This window comes from Schistocerca nitens, chromosome 2 (assembly GCF_023898315.1).
Source record: "Schistocerca nitens isolate TAMUIC-IGC-003100 chromosome 2, iqSchNite1.1, whole genome shotgun sequence".
NCBI classification, from domain to species: domain Eukaryota; kingdom Metazoa; phylum Arthropoda; class Insecta; order Orthoptera; family Acrididae; genus Schistocerca; species Schistocerca nitens.
In genome coordinates this window covers 232,434,464-232,451,853 of record NC_064615.1, presented here as the reverse complement: position 1 = coordinate 232,451,853, position 17,390 = coordinate 232,434,464, and the positions used below count along the sequence as shown (strand labels likewise).

The following is a 17,390-nucleotide window of genomic DNA, read 5'->3' as shown; positions in this document are numbered from 1 at the left end:
ACACAATCCGAGAACATCTCGGAAGTAAACAACAATTTCTCCTAACACTTCCGCATCTAACAGTGTTGCCAGATTGTGCAGATGGCCGGACTTAGAGTTGTCAGGGGCGGTTAGTTTTATTGGCCACGTTAAGTGAACGACTCGGACTTAGTCTCTGTGGCGGTCGGCCGGCGGTCAGTTTTTACGTCTAAGACTGTACACTTGAGATATTTCGTTTCCCATGAAATCGTGGCCGGCGATGCTGTGGCGTCTTCGAAGCGCGAGCTTCGTTAGTGCAAGATATCTCAGCACAGCTGAGCGAACGTTTTCTTCCTGCTGCTAGTCTAGTGGACAATGGCAATGATGTAGAACAATTTTGACAACTATGTGACCATCGATTTATGTTTGTGAGTGGCTCATAATTATGTTAGTAAATTCACTCGATATTTTTATGTCCTTTAAATTACATTTGCTACATGATTCGCATTGAAGACGTAGAAAATGTATGTTATTTGGTCCATGAAGCATGTTACAACAGAAACTGATGCTTACTTTGACATTTATGTTGCGAATTAGTCGTCTTATCCACCACATGGGTAACGAGGATGCTCCGTTTTGCTAAAGTTGTTTCATAGCTAACAAGGGAACCTCCCCATCGCACCCTCCTCAGATTTAGTTATAAGTTGGCACAGTGGATAGGCCTTGAAAAACTGAACACAGATCATTTGAGAACACAGGAAGAAGTTGTGTGGACTTATGAAAAAAATAATCAAACTAAACAAACTGAGTAGTCCATGTGCATGATAAGCAACATCAAGGATAGCTTGAGCTCGGGAGCGCAGTGGTCGCGTGGTTAGCGTGAGGAGCTGCAGAACGAGAGGTCCTTGGTTCAAGCCTTCTCTCGGGTGAGTTGTTCGATTTTTTTATTTTCAGACAATCATCACCACACGTACTGTTTATCAACAAATGTAGGAAATAATCATACAAATATTCGACAATCATTCGATGCCTTAAGGAACTTTCCGATGCCTTACAGTTCGGAAAATATTCATTGACATTGTTATTGAAGTCACGAGCTATATTTGCTGGATTCATATTGCCCACGCAATGCATCTCACGTATTTAATACACTCTCGTCCAAAGTAGCGAACAGTCAACTGCCAGCCAGGGAGCCTCGTTAGCAGGAATACTCTCTCTTCCGTGCGCTGTACTCGACTGACGTTGTGTGTTTCGATGTTTGTTTAGGTGTCGCGTCATCATACTACGGCGCAGTTACCTCGCATCGGACGGACGGACGGACAGATAATAATTGTCTGAAAATAAAAAATTAAACTTTTCACTCGATGGAAGATTAGAATGAAGGACCTCTCGTTCCACAGCTGTTCACGCTAACCACGGGATCGCGGCACTCCTGCGCTCACCCCATCCTTGATGTTGCCTATCTTGCGCATGGACTACTCAGTTTGTATATTTTGCTTATTTTTTTCATAGTTCCACACAACTTCTTCCTGTTTTCTCGATTGATCTGTGTTCAGTTTTTCATGGCCTATCCACTGTGTCAACTTATAACTAAATCTGAGGGCGGTGCGATGGGGATGTTCCCCTGTTAGTGGTATTGTGTGTTAGTGGCGTTGCCAGTTTACATACTGTGCATGTAACACACAATAAATGCGTTGGATGCCTCCTGTGATCAGTTTACTTGAAAAACGTTTGTTGTCATCGTAATTTATGTAACTGGCTCTCCGACTTCCAATTTGACAATTTGTGGAAAAATTGTTTACCTTGTTAGTCCTAGTTTCAAACATTGTCTGTCTGACAGAAAACGTAGGCATGGAGGAGTCTGTAAAAAGCAATTATTCGCTATTATAGCAAACTTTTGAATCCACATGATACTTGAATTCTCTATATTGATTCTGAGAGTTTTGTTATTTCTCTTGTTATTTACTGTCCCAATGCCATCCGTGAGAATAAAATTAAAGGCAGTTAGATTAGGTTCCTGATCTATAAACTGTGATTTATTATTCTGCGCTGCTAAATAAATTTTGAAGGTTGTATTCTTTACGTAAAACAGAGTATCGGTGTCAGTCCTAGGATTGACGATAAACTTCAGAAATACAATTACAGAATAGTGGCATATCGATTACGGCTCCGCACGATCAACAATTGTTGTTACCCATAGTTTCGTATTTGCTATTTTACCGTCGTTACCCTTTAGAGGCCAACCTGATCTTTCCACAGTGCCATTCTTACTTGCTTCTTAATATGTCCTATAACTACAGATTTGTTGAAAATATGAACTGTTAAATACGCTATCCCACAAATTAAAAACTTCCAGTTTTTCTTCATATCTTGAGACTTATACTACCGTTGACTTTCACTGAAGGAAAGATACATAATAATAAAATGAAATCAAAGATTAGAATGTCGAAGCATAGTGTGAATGGTTAAAATGAAATGAACTGAAAATCATCTTCTTGTCTAAAACACTTTGCTCTTCCAGAGAACTTCGGTACCTCTCAAAATTTTTTCAGCTCTGATGTTTAGCCACATGTGGAAAAATAGCGGGTCTCATGATGCAGCACTGTTTAGCCGTCACAAAATAAAGCCTCAAAAATCAGTAAATAAAACTATTCTTGTACAGTTACTCCGAATCGCATATACCAACCGCCCTTTGCTGCGACAACGACTCAAAGTCTATTGGGTATTTGATTTTGCTCTGCTTTTTCGGGCCTCCTTACCTCTCCTTCTAGCCCAACCTTTGTTCTGCTATTACGTCTTCATCGGCGAGCTTCTCCTCAATATTTTTATTTTGTGCTGAACTGTTTTGTATCCTTCTTGCATACACACGTGTGTCACGTATTTTATAGAGACTGAATGAATATATAAGGTGAGTATTTCTTCTCTTATCAAATTAAATATTACATATCTTGCTGTGAATTTATTTGTTTGTCCCCATTCCACTTACTGCGTTTCCTTGAAATTATATAAAATATAAGTCTGTAAAAAAAAAAATCGCGTATAGCCTCCTTTGGCTTCCACAACAGCTGGAAGTCTGTTGGGCATTGAGCCCACAACTCGAGCCACAGAACTAGGAGATTCAAGTAACTCATTGCAAGCGTCATGAATTTGTTGATTTGTCGTGCGTTGACAAATGGATGGTTCGCACTGAAACGGCGTATCTGCTGATCCTGAGCTGCTGTTGTTTTGCGGCGACGGCCATGAGGCCTCCCATTCAGGTTACCACTCTCTTCCTTTCGTCTGATCCACCTGGCTACCGTCGACTTGTGAAGACCTATAGTTCTTGCTATGTCAGCATTTGAAGATCCCTCTGCATGGAGTTCTATTATAGCGCCCTTGTCTGCCTCAGCCAGATGGGCCATTTAGCGTTGACTGAATGATTCGTCGCGGTTAATATTGGCTGCGGAAACAGCGCTGGCAGGAAACAGACTGCTTCCTCCTAGACGGCAGCCGCAACGCAGTGGCCAAGTATGTGTAACACGGAAATCGATGGCATAAAAGAGAGATCGCAAGCCCGTACCCGTGTCATTACATAGTGGAGCAACTTAGAATCTCTAATTTTTCTCAGAAGGGACTGGTCCACTCTTGTCATGTCTTATCCTGATAAATATTACATGAAATGAAATGTTTACGTTTTGCATATGCGGCAGACCTGACGCAAGAAACATTTCTGAAATATCTGAGGCAACCTGAAGAACACTTCGTGAATTTTATCTGTAGAAGGTTGCCTTATAAGAAGGAAAACGTGTTTATCCCCGCTCACCGTGTTTCCAGGTGGTGCAGTTTACTCGGCGGCATACATAATTCTCGCCGGGCGTAAGAAGCGACTCGACGAGCGAGGGGAACTCGCCAAATGTCATAGGCTGATTGTCCCGAAACTTTGCTCAGTGAAGGAGAGGACAAAATAAGCGAACATGTGTTTCGGCTTATCTGCAGACACTCGACCGTTTCCGAGAAAACGACGGTCAAAGTTATCAACGCGCTGTTGCTCTAATGTAGATACCTTCTGCAGCCGAGAACGCAATTGAAGCGGTGGCTCAGTGGCTACCGTCATTCCTTCTTAACAATGATTCCCGTGTTCGAGACCATATTGGGTTTTTTAATTATTTTATTTTCCTGCCTCTCTATCAGAATTATCTACGAATGTTTTTCTAATTTATGTTGAAATAATGTTGTCATTATTCGCCAATTAACTTTATGTGTAATTAATGAATTAAAAAGTAATAAACGAATGAGACAAGCTGATCTAAAATCATCTGGTCTGCCTCATGTAGCGTTATATCCAAATGGTTTATCAATGTTAATTACATTTAGATCCGATAATGGCACCTTTAGTGTGTTGAAACCGGTTATCCAATAGACAGTATTTAAGCGATCTTGGCTTCTGAATTATTTCTACAACAGAGTGATCGCCCCACTACGCACTGTGTGTCCCCTTTTTAACTTATTTCTTTACACAGTAAATTAACTGTCGAATGACGACAACAGTGTTTCATCATAAATTGGAACAAACATTCGTAGATAATTCAGAGAGTGAGGGGGGAAAAAAGGAAAAACCGGGTTTCGAACTCGCAGCGCAAAGTTCCGAAGTCGTTATGGTAACCGCAGAGCCACCGCTTCAGTTGAATCCTTACCCGCTAAGAGGTATCTACACTATAGCAACAACGCATTGAACACTTTGACCGTCGTTTTCTCAGAAGCGGTAGAGTGTAAGCTTATTTTGTCCCCTCTTTCAATGAGCGTAGTTTCAGCAAGATCGGGGTGTGACACTTGGCGTGCCCCTCGTAAATTGCGTGCGTTGGGATTCAGTAGACAGAATGCGTCCACTTTCCTCGGCTACTCATTGACATGTTTGGAAACTTTCTTTGTTGTAGTGGCACTTTGCATTATGAGGGCTGGTTTTCCTGATAAGGATCTACTTATGGACTTTGCTCCTAATTTACGTTACTGTGTAGTAGACCTACTGCAACTACTTAAACCGGAAATGTTTGTTTGTTTGGATACTCCGCTTCTTAGTTGCTACATTTCGCTAAAACATTTTCCTTTGTTTCAAAACGGTAAGTTAAGATGACCACTGCAACATGGTAAGATCAGTAACAATTTAATACTTTGAAACAGTTATGTGTGGTGTACGAGGAGTGTACTGTGTTGACTGAGGAATACATTAAACACGAAAGCTGCGTCCAATAACAATAATTAACTTTCGGTTACATGACAAAACACAAGTCGAATCACTGTCAGTTCATCTCAGTACCCAGTAAAACTTAAACTGGAAAGATCGAAAACATTCTTTTGTGGGGAAGGCAAACGAATGACTGCGTTTTATTGGCCGCACACTAAGAATACGCAACAGGCCAACTGAAAACACTGCCTACACTACGTTTGTCCGTCCACTGCTATAATATCCTTGACAGACGTGATTGACTGTGCACGCAAAAACGTCCAAGGAACGGTAGCACGATTTGTAATTTCACGAAATAGGGGAGAGAGGGTCCCAGATTTAATAATCGAGTTGGGGTAACATTCATGAAAACATATGCGTTTTTCGTTGCCACGAGATCTTTACACGAAATTTCAATCACCACCATCTGTTCTGAATGCCAAAACATTATTTCCTAGGGAACTTACACAGGAAGAAACCATAGTAATAATGTAATTCAAGGCTCACAAGAAAAGATTTAAGTGGTCCCTTTTCCTGCACACTGATAATGAGTAGGACGGTAGAGAAATAATCCGAACCTTCTGCCAGGCACGTAAGTCCGGATTGCAAAGAAATCCTGTTGATGTAGTCATGTAGATGTAACAACGAAATTATGTTGTAATTGCGACATGTGACTTTCACTTGATCTGAACATCGAAGTTGTTTACTGTTTATTTACTTTTTGTTCATTAATTTCAGCCATATACAAACACCTAGGTGCGTTAAATTGATATTGAAATAAAGTGTCATGCATGGACCAATAACAATAAATTCCCACCTACTTGTTATAGTACTGCAGTACCTGCCAGCGTCTTCAGAAGTGGATATCGCATACGACGTTCCTAGGGTGTTCATAAATGGATATTGCAGACGACTTCGAACAAAGTTCGAATGTAGCTTCGTAAAAGTTCCGTGATCAAACGATCGGAGTTGCTGGCGAATACAGTTTATCCTCACAAGACAGTACATATTATCATTATACATGAGGTGAGTCGGGTTTCGCCGGGTGCGGTGGCCGAGCGGTTCCAGGCGCTTCAGTCACGATCCGCACGGCTGCTTCAGACGCAGGCTGGAATCCTACATCGGGCGTAGATGTCTGTGATGCCCTTAGGCTAGCTAGGTTTAAGTAGTTCTAGGTCTAGGGACTGATGACCTAAGCAGTTAGGTCGCATAGCTCTTGAAGCCATTTTTTGACCTTTCGCGTAAATTTTCTTTACATAAACAGTCGTGTCTTTAGATTGCGTTGACATAGAAGCTCACTTTTTTACACCACCAAGGGACCGGTTACAGCAAGAAGTGCGATACATTTCCGCTTATTATGTCCATCCGTTCTGGAGGTAAACTGGTTTTAAGGGTTGGGTAGACCGATAGACGGTCAAGAAAGTGAGACTAGTAGGGTTCCGTTTTTACCGGTTTAGGTGACGAAATCCTAACAACGAAAACGGCTACGACAGCTACTGAAGATGAGGGCCGCATAAATAACACCCGCTACTCTTTACTCGAAATGTTCTAGTTGCAGTCGATACATAAGCATATTAATCGTAGCTACGGGTTTCGATCCAAATCACGTTTACAGGAATGCAAATAGAATCCATTTGCCTATACACGTGGTAATTCACATCCCAGTATTAATGCCACCGCGTTTTAGAAGTACGAACGTTCCCATTGATAGCTAGCTTAAGAAACACTTCGGCTAATGAACGTTTTCTGGCTGTGGCGAGTCTAGTGGAGAATTCGAAACAGTGTAGAATACGTTTGGCAGCTATGTAGCCGTTTATTTCCTGGGGTGGTGCAGAATTATCCTACAAAATTTACTCTCTAATAACAGTAATTTGTTATTTCGATAATCATCCCGAGTGATTGTCATATAAGCGGTGACATAGAGGAAGAAAATTCATGTTTTTGAGTCCAGAAAGCTCTATGCAACAGAAACTGCAGATTTTCATTGCGAAATTGCCGGCTTGTTCATATCTGGGGTAATAATAGAGGGCTGTTTGCCTAGGTTGTCTGCTAGCATAGTGAAAGGAAGGTCTGATTTGTTTTCGGTTCTAATCTCTATGGAGACAGGTAGAATATCAGTAAAGCAATTTTAAGAAATTCTCGCGCCCCCAATACGTTTTATCGCTACCTTTATTCTGTACTGGGCAACGGCCTTGCCGCAGTGGCTACACCGGTTCCCGTGAGATCACCGAAGTTAAGCGCTGTCGGGCGTGGCCGGCGCTTGGATGGGTCACCATCCTGCCGCCATGTGCTGTTGCCATTTTTCGGGGTGCACTCAGCCTCGTGATGCCAATTGAGGAGCTACTCGACCGATTAGTAGCGGCTTCGGTCAAAGAATACCGTCCTAACGGTCGGGAGTGCGGTGTGCTGACCACACGCCCCTCCTTATCCGCATCCTCCTCGGAAGATGACACGGCGGCCGGACGGTCCCGGAAGGGCCACTTGTGGCCTAAAGACGGAGCTTTTTTTTTTTTTTTTATTCTGTACTGGCGCTCTGTGGATGTCAATATGACACTCTTGTAGAATTTCATACATGATACTGCCTCCTTTTTCCGCTTCTGTCAATAATGGAATTGACTTAAGTGTGGCACTGAATGATGTTTAAGTGAATTTCGTTATGAATCTTCACGCATTGCTAAATTTGCACAATTTCATGGTAGATCAGCAATGGTAATCCAGTGTGACTGGTCTGAACGTTGACACAGACTGTTTCGTTGCCGAATGCGGATAATATTTTGCTAATTCGTAACGGTCTGGGGTTCTTTGTCTTACTGAAACAGTAATGTTATCTGGATAAGCTGAAATTCATTTTTATTCGTCCGTTTCATACAAATTAGCGTTTCTTCTTTCAGTTCTGTCTTATATTTACGTGTTGTATTTAACACACTAATCAGCATTAATATGGTCTTACAAATTATGGAAAACAGTCTAAAAAAGTTCAGATAGTTTGTCAATTTCACGCCTTTGCATAGTATGTTGGTAGCACTTCGTCGCCTTGCCTGTTATGCTGTGTAGCAGACTTTAAAGCCGTGCGGATCAGCATAACGAAAAGGCGAGGGGTCTCGCTCGTTTTGTCCACGACTGTACATTTTGTTTAACACTCGTCTCTTCCTATAACTTACTCCAATTTTTCTCATAATTTCGAACATGTTGAATCATTTGACGTTATCGAACGCCCTCCTGATGTGTTATTCGAAGTACCTTTATAATCTTCGACATTATTCTGTAGACAATATTTTGAAAGCTTCCATTCTCTTCGAAACTGCTTATCGTCCATATTTCACTCCAATAGACTACTCTCCAGAGAAATAGCTTCAGAAAGGACTTCGTAACACTTCTTAACGTAGCCCTCACTTTTAGAACTGTACTTCTTGTTACTCCCAGGGCGCATTTTTTATCCTCACTACTTCGACCATCGTCGGTTTATCTGCCTCCCAAATAGCAGAAATAGCGTAATAATTTTAGTGTCTTATTTCCTAAACTAATTACGTCACTATCACCTGATTTATTTAGACTTCGCAACATTAACCTCTTCGTTCTACTTAATAATCATTTTTTTTTCTTTTTTTGATTCATCAGTCTTCTGCCAATAACTTCATCTCAGAATAGCACATGCAACCTACGTCCTTAATTATTTGGTGGATGGATTCCAATCTCTGTCTACCCCTACTGTTTTTACCCTCTACAGCTTCCTATGAAAGTTATTTCCTGATGTTGAGCAAATGTCCTATCATCCTGTCCCTTCTTCTTATCAGTGTTTTCCATATATTCCTTTCCTCGCCGATTCTCGGAGAACCACGACACTTGGCGGTAGCACCACGTCTCAGATACTTCGATTCTCTTCTGTTACAGTTTTCCCACAGTCCATGTTTTACTACCATGCAATGCTGTGCTCCAAGCGTACATTCGCAGAAGTTTCTTACTCAATTTAAGGCCTATCTTTGATACTAGTAGACCTCTCTTGGCCAGGAATGACTTTGCTTTTTATGTCCCCCTTAATGCGACCATAGTGCCTAGGTAGCAGAATTCCTTAATTTCATATACTTCATGATCACCAATCCTTATGTTAAATTACTCAGTGTTCTCACTTCTGCTACTTCTCCTTTCTTTCGTCTTTCTTCGAATTACTGTCAGTCCATGGTCTGCACTCAGTGGACTGTTCATTCCATTCAGCAAATCCTGTAGTTTTTCTCCGCTTTCACTGTGGATAGCAATGTCATCTGCGAATCTTGTCACTGAAATCCTTTCACCTTGAATTTTATTCCCACTGTTGTACTTTAGGTCCCGGCGGGGTTCGAGTCCTACTTCGGGCATGGGGGTGTGTGTTTGTCCTTAGGATAATTTTGGTTAAGTAGTGTGTAAACTTAGGGACTGATGACCTTAACATTTGAGTCCCATAAGATTTCACACACATTTGAAAATTTTGTTGTACTTTACTTTTATTTCCGCCATTGCTTCTTCGATGTACAGATAGGCGAAAGACTACATTGCTGTCTTACACCCTTCGCACTCGGTCTTCCACACTTACTGTTCCCTATTGGCTCTTACACATATTGTACATCTTCCCATATAGCTTACGCCTGGTTTTCTCATAATTTCGAACATATTGCACAATCTGACACTTCGAACGCTTTTCTCAGGTCGACAAATGCTATAAATGTGTCTTGGTTTTTCATTAGTCTTGCTTCCATTATCAACCGCAACATCATAATTACCAGTCTAGTGCCCTTAGTTTTCATAAATCCAAACTGATCGTCATCCAGCAGAGCCTCAATTTTCTTTTACATTCTTTGGAATTTTGTGGATGATGTTTTCCCGAAAGTCAAATTGTGCAACGCCGGACTCATACATTCTACTCACCAACATGAACAGACGTTTTGTTGCCACTTCCCCCAATGATGGAATGTTGTCCATCCCTTCTGCCTTTTTTCGATCTTAAGTACTTCAAAGCACTTTTAACTTCTGATTCTAATACAGAATCCTCGTCTCTACCATTCGACACATGTTTATTCTTGTATCACGTCTTCAGGCAACTTTTCTTGTAAACGGAAATCGAGAAAGGCTTGGTTCGTAGAAATAAGACATGAGTAGGAAACAAACAGTTGGTAATGAGGTACGACAGCTAACAATCAATGAAACAGTAGTGTCAGTAACAAGTCAAGACATGGCTTTCGATGTGAAAGTAACAGAGGCTGTGATAACAGTTGAAAGTTATTCAGTAACATCAATCGGCGAATCGCCGATTATTGTAATTTACATAAGAGCTTACAGGATAACAGTGGACAGAAAGTACGTTGACTGTTTCAGAGCAGCTAATAACGTTTAATTTAGTACGATGTTACTCCAAAAATTCCGTTTCCTGGAGTAAAAAATCTAAAATATCCAACTTTTTTGTGGTTTCAGTAGCTTGTTTTATATTTTCGGGGTTAATCTGCGACAGCAAGGTAACAGCAATTACCTGCCGAAAACCATTAATGAGCAAATTTTCAGAATTTCTTAAAAACTTTCGAGATAAAATCACCATTTGCTTGGACTATTGGAGCGAATCGACAACTGTGCTGACCCCTTAGGGACTGTGCTACCTGACTTCACTATTTCGCCCACACTCTCCAGAAAGCGCTTCGAATTATCTTCCATCATATTTGACAGACGTCGTTGGTGCTGACGTGAGCGTACTCTCGATTGTTCCACAGGTGGCCTCTGCCACCAGGTGTGCGATTACTCCCAGGACACAACAAATGCATATTTGGTTAGTTCCACTGCCGCGACGCTATTTCCCTAGCACTCCAGGTGACTGCAGCTCGCAAAACCTCATTTTTCGGCTGTGGCTGTCCCGGGCCGCGACAGAGGAAGGAACGCTACTCGAGCGAAGTCCACTGGCTCTGATCGATTTTAATTGCAATTTCATCTTAAGATAATGTTCACAAGGGCCATATATTACAGCAGTGCGTGGGATCGATAGCTTTACCGTAAACATTCTTTGATGTGGCTGCAGTTAATGACATTATTGTGAAATGTCCGACTAATATTGCTGATGGAGGAAGCTGTCGCTTATAATAGCCGAGGTGTGGCGGAGATATTGGCGGTGTTATCCGTGAAGGGTGAAACAATATATTTTCGGTCTCCTTCGAAAGATAACCCTCATATGCAGAGGTACTCGTTTCCATTGTTGTGTGCAGGACTGTAGGAGTGAGCAAACGAGAGAATCATGAATGTGTTAAGTGGTATAAGCAACCTTTTGGACAGAAAACACGTCCGGCGGCCGAATGCCGCAATATCTAAGGCCCCGAAGATTGCAACGTAGGATAAATAAACTAAGTCTCCAAGTCCTGCTATCAGGACAATCTTGAACACTGTAGGCTGCGGCAGTTTCCGGGGGAAGTCTTGTCTTCTGATCGAGGCGCTCTGCTACGTTTGCGCTCGTGGTCAATAAGCAAACAGTAGGTCGTCTGAAAGCAATGATTCGCTTTCGAAACCGGTTGTTGCCTAGATTCTTACAGCATCTTTCGTCTGAATGCTGAAGTCTTTAGTGTAATGCTGCCATAGCTACAATGTATTTCACTTACTGACAACCGGTGACAACAGTTCCGTCCAATAACATTTTTGTAGAAGATTTCTTGTGAGACCGGTTCACAATGTCGCATGCGTCAGTGGTATCCGGGGTCAACTTGCTGGCGCCCCATCGCAATTAGTCGAAAGCGTCAACAACAGCTCACTGCTTTGGAAAGTATAAAATGCTTTACTGTTATTGAGTGATGCTCTAGAAAAATATCTACGATTTGAATTTTACTCTCGATGGCAAGGAGGCAGAGACCCATTACACGAATATGCAATACATGAGTACGGCTCAAAATGCATTTTATAGCTTGTGAGCAAATGTGACTACACTAATATGTTTTTTAATGTTCTTTTTAGTAATTGATATCTCGTTGTAATCCGGGTTAGAAGTGATGTTTCATGCAATTTTTTCGTCAGAAATCCTTAAGTTTTCGTCAAACCGTGAACTGTGGTACAATGAGTTTTACTGTCGAGGTTTGATTTCTTACGGTTACGACAAACTGTGTGAACACCTTGCAGTTCATGCCCTATAGCAACGCAGGCACACTGCACATTTTGAGGTCCACATACAGATTTATCGAGAACTCAACGCTGTTCGAAAGTGATGTTTAAGGTATTGTGTTAGATTTAAACCAACGAAATTGCCCATTTTTCAAGCTACGCAGAGCTGAAGCTGTTGCTAACGTCCGTGTCATCAAACAGGACGGTCTAATTGCTATTTCATAGATTTAGCACAGAGGTACTATATTCATTTCATGACTATTCATCTGACATATGGTCTTACGTGGCGTACAAAAGTCATATTTATAGACATACATGTATATAGTTCTGGCATTACCGGCCATGACCTTCTTCTTCTGTGCGGATGCACACATCTTACCCGTACTCTTACGCGACTTAGTAAGAATGTCACGCGACTTCGTAAGAATGTCTTCCGCGAGTAATGATTGTGTTGGGTAGGGACACTACGAATGTGGTGTGTGGACATATAAGATGAGAATGTGTGTTTCGCGGGAGGTGTGCGCGAGATAGTCCCTGCAGTCGCACTATACCCTGTGCTATCGGTGGCTCAGATCACCGGCACGGTAGCTCATCGTGTTAGGTCAGAGGGCTGTGTGCTCTCTGTTATAATAAAACTGAGTCAAGGAACCAACGATCAACTTGAAGGGATGTCTTGTGACGTCCGCCCAGACCAAACCCAATGAACTATATCGAACAAAATGAAAAAAAGATGAATAGAGCGTCTGCCCTGTAAGCAGGAGATCCCGGGTTCGGGTCCCGGTGTGGGCGCACATTTTCACCTGTCCCCGTTCATATATATCAACGCCCGTCAGCAGCTCATGGTATTAATATATAATTCTAGTTTCATATTTATATCGTTGACGGTGGAGTCGATGATCTTCAGAGACGTTTATGTGTAGGGGAAGCTTGGTTTTTACGAAGCACATGTCCATGACCATTAACACAGCTTACTGAATCGGTTTTGGAAGGAATAATGCACATTGCCTGTAAAACAACATTTTATTAAAAATCACTACTGCTTTCGCGTCACCAGAAGACGGATCCTCAGGTAATTAAGGTTCTTTATTATTTTCAAACACGTGGAGAAAAACAATAGCTACATTTTAAGAGATCAGCTTCAACTTACAAGCAGACATTTCCTGGAAGGCATTACGCCTCTGCTTTTGGCCGAGCAGCCAAGTTCGCAGCTCGTTGCTGGCCTCCGCGTGATGTTTTCTTTCCTCAAAATTCTATGTTCAGTGATAACATATCTTTTAAATTGTTATTTTACAGCGTACACTTCGTCACCCACAGTTAAGTTGCTTTTTAACATTTTATTAATGAATCACTTTAGACCCTTCTTCATCTTTAGGGCCTTTATTCTGCCTGTAGCATGGTAATTTCTAGGCATATGTCCACTGCTTAGTGTAGCTTCGTTTATTCATTATTTTACTGGGCATTTTAGAACACTCCACCTTCTGCTATATTTGCTCATGCAGTATGGTTTAACAGAACGACCCCTTCCCTTAGCACCATGCTTCACAAGTGAGAATCCACCGCCGCTTTTCACCCCCTCTCCTCTCCAGTGTCTCTCACCAATCAGCATTTGTCTTTCAATACTTGCAGTTTGTCCGTCACAGTGTGTCCTTTTATAGTATAGTATACCTTCATGTCAGGGGTCAACGTAATACGTCAAGTATTGGGCCACTTAAACACTGATAATAGTTCGTTAAGGTGTGTTTGCTACGACACCTATGCTTGTTACCGTTTCGTACTCACGCACATGTGCTTCTCAGACGTTTCCGCACATATTGTAAAGACCTTACTATGTCTACCTGAGCCTGCGGGATCTTTATAAGGCATATGACTGTAATGGTACGTTTGTTTTTACCCCCCTCACATATCCCCCTTTAAACATTTAGTGAATATGTTAATTCTAGTACTGAATATGTACTTGTGAAATCACACAGGCAGATCACTGCAGCTTCTCGAATACACGACGTGCATGATCGCGTCCTACCAGAGGCAAACTAAGACTGGAGCTTTTACTTTTGAGCCAGTCGGTGAATGTGTCCGGCTCTGTACGTAATCGCTGTGAAACGTTAAGTATTATTGACACTTACATCTTCCATGTTACTTTGACGGAGCAACACAACATCTAGAAATAGAAATTTCAGTGTTTTCCACAGTGTGACACGGCAACAAACTGCTCTGCCTCTGCCTCATTTATTGACCAGATGTCTGCATGGAAGACGTAGTATCTGACTGCGTCATCAGTGTGATGTATCAGATTGCGTGATTCGTTAATACAAAACGCTTGTGCCATCCCTAGAGATGTTATTGTCTGTTTATTTTCAGATGGCTACGAGTTTTGCATTACAGGGGGTCAACGCCCACTTTCGTCAATGAGATGTAGACATCCAACACCTTTACGGCCATTAGCTACCTCACGCGTCATTCACTTACTTTTGAAAGACACGAAATAAATGCGATGGCCCTTGCCTTTTTGTGGTGTTCCTATAGAGCCACAAATCCCTAACCATCTGCCTTTGTCAAAGTTACATAAAGCAACAGATTTATCCACTGTCTGCACAAGAATTATGTCGAATCGTTTCCTTGGAATTCTGGCGTTATTGTATGCTCATCGTACCGCATTACACTCCCTGTAGATGGCACAGAAGAAATCATTTCGGTGGTAGAGCGTTGCACGTCGTCCTCAGTAGACCATGATCATCTCACACACAGAAATTTCTATAAATATGTCCAACGATCTGATAAGAAACCTTGAATATATTGACTGTGTGATTGTTTTGGAAAGTGATTTGACCCACATATGTTCACTGTAGTACAGTTTCAGAATATAAACGAATGAATCAGGGACAAACATTCGAAGTAACGACTGGAACATTCCGATACACAAATATTACTAGCCGATGTACGTCGCTTTCGGTTTCAACTAAAAGATTCGGATGATAAGGATATTAGAACACCGTCGATGAGAAGCTGCTGTTTTAGCGGCGAAAAGCGCAGTAGCTGTCGTAAAATCATCACGAGAATCAAGATTCGAAAATTTGTTTCTGTAGTTGCTTAGCCGTTACAAATCATAAAATCGTCCGAACAGCTATAAGCGACGTTCTCAGAAATGTTAGGGTAGAGCCTCTCTTAACAAAAATTGTGGCAAGGAAACATGCAAACCGTATTGCCGATTGCTATAATGTCAATTAGAACCAGGACAACAATACCGTACACGGACGGTTTCCTCGGAAATGCTGCTCAACAAAGCCGCAGTGGCTATATAAGGAAAGGCGCCGCCCCGGAAATTCAGACCACTTCAGCAGCAGGAGAGGACAACACGGGGCGACGGCAGCTTTCACGGCGAGAACTTCTCACGTAAGTATAGGTGAGTACGTCTCTCCACAGGTGCATCGCATCGGCGAACGCGTGTCTGCAACTCTTCGCCTCTGTGGCTCTTCTCATCGGCGACTCTTCTCTGCGGCTCTACACACCTGCAGGACAACACGCCGCCTGTGGCTACGCATCTCTCTTCCGCGTCTGGGCCTACACGTCAGTGACTCCTTCGCATTTGGTGCTACATATGTGACTTTGTGTGTCTAGGATTACACATCTGGAAAAGCTACGTACTCTCTCATCTGCCAGTCAACTCTGCAGGGACAGTACATTGCGCGTCCCCGAGTGTACGCTTCGCATCTGCAAGTTTACGCTCCGCATCCACGAGTCTACGCATCCGTGACTGCTTTGCATCCGCGACTATGCATCCGTGACTGCTTCGTATCCGCGACTACGCATCCATGACTCTGCTTCGCATCGGCTACTCTACGCTACGCGTCGGCCACAGAACGGAGCAGCAACTGTACTCAGCCCACCCACTCTACGCGTCTACCACGCACCGCTGACCTTGAGGACGCCGCCTCTGCATGACATCTCATCGTGGTCCCTCAGTTCCGACCAGGGTTTTCGGGAGGTTTTCCTTGGTTGTAAGGCGAATGCCGGAACTGTTTATCCCCTCCCATCGATTAAGAGATAATTCATGTAAATAAGAAATTAAGAAATAAATGCTTTAAGCTTAGATTCCTTGTGTTCAATTATTTTTCACCAGTTTATGTTGAGTAATAAATGACATCACCTACTTTGCCTAAGGCAGGAAGCTTCATCTGATCGGCATAGTATGAAAAGAGATCAGTGGACGTCTTTGACTGATGGACAAAGTTCTAGTAAAAAATACTAAAAAAATCACTCAACAAAAAAGTCAAGATTCTAGCAAAAAAGACTGAAAAATCACTTAACAAAAAAATACATGGTTCTAGCAAAAAAGACAAATAACGTAGCAAAAAGACTGAAAAATCACAAAAAACGGAAAAATCACATTCTTTGTACGTTGTTGGTTTAAAAAGAATCACATTAGCTGAAAAGAACTTGTATTTTGTGTGCAAATAAGATGCGGTTGGATAGGTTTGCTGCATTGAGACACAACGCTGCTTCGTACTCAGCCACTTTTTTACAATTTATATAGTGAAACATGTCCGGCAGGACGTGAAAAAACGTTTGCCTTCAGTGTCCGTTGCGTTTCTTAATGTTCAGACCATAGCAAAGGCTCCCATAAAATTTACTGTGATGATACGTACAGATTCTTATAGAAACCAAACGGACGAACATTTGTGTTTACACTGACATTGGTTCAAAAATGGTTCAAATGACTCTGAGCACTATGCGACTTCACTTCCGAGGTCATCAGTCGCCTACAACTTCGAATGAATTAAACCTAACTAACCTAACGACATCACACATATCCATGCCTGAGGCATGAATCGAACTTGCGACCGTAGCAGTCACTCGGCTCCAACTGTAGCACCTAGAACCGCACGGCCACTCGGGCCGGCTCACTTAGATTGTATGGCTGTGTATTCGGAACAGCTTCCCGGGGTGTATGGCTGTGTATTCGGTACCGCTTACCGGGGTGGACTGACAGATTGCAGCGTTCGTAATCTATTCAAGTCGCTTAGAAGAAATAGGATTCTGTCTGTCTAGCTTGTTCAGTCGAATATCGCTGTAATGTCTAGTTATTCTTTACGTTTGGCCGAAGCTCATTTCACAGATTTACGTCAGCGAATGCTGC

At 42.2% G+C, this 17,390-nt stretch overlaps 1 protein-coding gene across 1 annotated transcript in view; it reads right to left on the bottom strand.

Moving 5' to 3' along the window:
* The window catches only part of LOC126234942 (golgin subfamily A member 6-like protein 22), a 150,913-nt gene extending 134,710 nt beyond the window's left edge, over nt 1-16,203 (bottom strand). Inside the window, exon 1 of the mRNA XM_049943681.1 lies at nt 16,172-16,203. Within this exon, the coding sequence (XP_049799638.1) occupies nt 16,172-16,203 (32 nt within the window). The remainder of the gene's footprint in view (nt 1-16,171) is intronic.
* Nucleotides 16,204-17,390: the final 1,187 nt, after the last annotated feature.